The sequence below is a fragment of the Perca fluviatilis genome, chromosome 22, assembly GCF_010015445.1.
Source record: "Perca fluviatilis chromosome 22, GENO_Pfluv_1.0, whole genome shotgun sequence".
Lineage (NCBI taxonomy): Eukaryota > Metazoa > Chordata > Actinopteri > Perciformes > Percidae > Perca > Perca fluviatilis.
The window spans coordinates 14899995-14903390 of NC_053133.1; the positions used below are offsets into that span (position 1 = coordinate 14899995).

The 3396-nt window shown below is 42.0% G+C and overlaps 1 protein-coding gene across 1 annotated transcript; it reads left to right on the top strand.

The window, feature by feature from the left end:
- Window positions 1-766: 766 nt before the first annotated feature.
- On the top strand, window positions 767-2596 carry LOC120552413 (musculin). The gene is made up of 2 exons (XM_039790481.1): window positions 767-1412; window positions 1605-2596. Exons 1-2 carry the CDS (start codon window positions 990-992, stop codon window positions 1680-1682), a joined length of 501 nt encoding a protein of 166 aa, XP_039646415.1. The 5' UTR covers window positions 767-989; the 3' UTR covers window positions 1683-2596.
- The last annotated feature ends 800 nt before the right edge of the window (window positions 2597-3396 follow it).

The window sequence follows — 3396 nt, forward strand, 5'->3', positions numbered from 1 at the left end:
ACACTAAAGCGCTACCCTGTCTGATCTCTATAGGTGGATGCTCGTACGAAAGTTTGGAGGACACAAAACAAATGCAAAAGATAGCCAAGATGCACAGTCAAAAAAGAATGTTCGCAATACTATGGGAATGAAGATGGGGCCTCCTCGCCTCTGCCACACCCTTGTCATGCCAACGCTCCAGATGTCATGGGAACCGATAACAGCTGGGGCTGGTGCACGCAGGCTGCGTGTGAAAGGCTGCTCCATCTGCAGAAACCCAATCCCTCTGTGAAACCAGCAAAGGATTAGGCACTTTTGATAAGGTCCTCAAGACATTTCTATTACCGAAATACATCTGTGGAACCGACAAAGTTGGGAAATGTTTAATATTATCTTATTTCCAAATTGTTGCAAAGGGTTCAGTGTATAATTATCAGGGGAGTTATGCCTTCCTCTAATACAACATATCAGATGGATTATCTCTGTTGGGTAAAATCAATCATCTGACATCCTTAGAGTCATTTTGCAATTTCATTTCACCTCCCCCTTATTTGACCAATAATAAGCTATTCATTTACATGGTTTAATGTTGTTATCAGGCTGCAGATGAGCAACTTATTTCTTTAACAGTATACACAAGGAGACAGAGTTGTGGTCTAACTGAGGTCATGGTAGCTTGGAGAAAAAGGGGAGGAGAAGAAAAAAAAACGCTGTACTGATGCCAAGTCCAGGACACTTAAATTAGAGGGGTAGCTAAGCAAGGAGGCATGTTTCAGTTTTAGAGAGAGCTGCAATTTTCAGATTTGACCTCAAGCAGTTGGCATTGTAGCGTTGTCAGGTGGTGAAAATAAGTCTCAGGGTTACCAAATGGGAATTTAAAAGTGTACATAGTCTGCTGACGTCCAACCTCGTGTCGTTTACTCAAATCTCTGCTGAGCTGAGAATCTACATTTTCAGTCACTGCTATCCCCAAAGTGCCACTCCGCCTCCAAGGCACAGGTGGAGCAGCCATGTCCACTGGCTCTGCTGCAAGTGATGCTGAGGACTATGAGACATGCCACAGGAAGGCCGTCACCTCTCTGGAGAGGAGCGCGCGGAAGATTACCTGCTACAATCCCAACCGGTATTCGGATGAGGAGTTGGAGGACGACGGCGTAGAGGAGAGGATCAAGCATGAGCGCAAACTCTCCAAAACGCACCACAAGGAAGCGCGGCAGTCGCAGAGGAACGCGGCCAACGCCAGGGAGAGGGCGCGGATGAGAGTGCTGAGCAAAGCGTTCTCCAGACTAAAAACCAGCCTGCCCTGGGTACCAGCTGACACCAAACTGTCCAAATTGGACACGCTTCGACTCGCCTCGAGCTACATCTCTCACCTGAGACAGCTTCTGCAGGATGACCGGTTCGGGAACAGCTTTGCGCACCCAGTCAACCTGGTATGAAGATATAACTTGTTGAGCTACGAAAACAACTTTTATTCAAGTGAAATTTATGAGTGTGTACTTTTACCAAATAACATCAACAAATTGAAAATACTTTAATATCATTCAAATTGTACACTGAGCTCACAATGCACTGTGTTGGATGTGTTTCTTTACTGCTAATCCTGCTGTCTTTTGCTTCAACAGACCTGGCCATTTATGATGACAGGCCGACCAGAGGACAGCCAAGGCATCACTGTAAGACTGTGCGGAGCAACAGCATAGGACTCTCTTCTTCAAACACCAGCTTTGGTTGTTGTAGAGCCAGGCTGACATTGTGAAACCCTCCCTGTCCAGTGTCCATCTTTGGAAACTGTCAGCATGTGTCCAAAACAATGACTTTGAACTCAACCTTTAATCAACTGAGGATTGTGTATTTCAGAGCATGTCAGTTAGAGCAATAAATACTCTGTTTGTTCGGATATAGTTTTTTGTGTGTGCATGCTGATTAGTATTATGGTATGTTTACACTGTGTGTAGGCCTAAACTCATTTCTATTGGTTTTAAACTCTACTACTACTGGACTACTGGACAGTGTTACAGATATTCTGGTTGATCACAAAACATTATTGATACAGTGTAAAGCTCTGCCTGTAGGTAGTAGCAGTCTTCCATTTTTACTTATCTGCATAGACTGACAGGACCTAGAGTGCATTTCACAAAATCACCTCACAACTCAAAGTCTGTTTTGCTACTCTGAATGTATTGCCATCACCGAGCTGAAATGTGCTGCAAGATTCTTCTATATTGTAGGTCTACAGTATTTATTGCATTTGTGATATGTTTGTCCTTTGATATTTTTGTATTTCAGATAACATGTTATTAATAATGGTTGTCTTCTCTTCCTGTGTTAAATCAAATCAAAACTATTCCCTCAGTGATTTAGCTTTTTACTTCATTTATTAAGACTTGCTTGAAATGCAAAGTAAACAAATCCATGAATTTTGATAGTGTAAATATCTGTGGGGATTGCAGCACCCATATCCTGTGAAAAGCAGATACAAAAATGTTTGATATTTGTGCCATTTGTGCATGTAACCAAACACCAAGTGTGCAATTTGGAAACTGTTTACAGATCGATATATAATTAGAAAACTGTTTGGTTCGGTTTTATTCTCTCATAATCAAACAACACATAACACTTATTCACAAAACAATGAACATATGTTGTATTAAATCACTTCACAAGACTTTTACACGTTTATTCATTTTTTTGTTGAAAAATACACACCATCATAACTGCTAAACGTGCAAATCCCTTAAATATCATTAAAGGTATAAATTAGTGACACCAACAAAATCTTATTAAGTTGCTGTAGTTTTTCAATGTATTCAAATCAGCTTTATTTGTATTGTGGTCCCAACTGTTATCTTTCAGCAGGACTCTGTGGAGATCTGGAGCCATGTCATCAGACGGAATGCAGTTGTTCATATTTCAGTCAAAACAAAAAAAACTTCACAAAGCATTGGTCAAAAGTTCAGATAGAAGCAGAAGTTCACTCACACCCCCGCCTTAACACACACACATACACAGCCAAACTTGCACATCACACTTGCACAAACACACACACTCATGAACATCCACACTTAGCAGACAGAGTATAATGTATGACAGTGATCTCTTGATCTACGAGTCCTTTTATTTAGTTAAACCCCAAGATGATGTGAGTACAGATGGATAGAGATCCAGGGTCTGGTGGGACAGACTGACAAAGTGCTTGACATGAAGAAAGAGACAAAGGAAGGAGAAAGAGGAAGAGTTTTCATCAGGTTCGTGTAGAGTCGCAGCTGTTGGCGTGTTGGGGAGTTTCCCAGAACTCTGAACTGCTCTCCTGGGAGAAAGCAGCTACTCTGCTGGACCCGGACAGCTAATGAGCTGCCTTCTCACACTCGGTCTTCCTCTGTTCTCGCACCATACGCTTCAAATGTGGCATAGAGG

What these genes read in the sequence shown, in the direction of transcription:
- LOC120552413 (XM_039790481.1), top strand. Translation starts at nt 990, where the DNA reads ATGTCCACTGGCTCTGCTGCAAGTGATGCTGAGGACTATGAGACATGC. An exon ending in TTGCGCACCCAGTCAACCTG is followed by an intron (nt 1,413 to 1,604) that starts GTATGAAGATAT and finishes TTGCTTCAACAG; the next exon opens with ACCTGGCCATTTATGATGAC.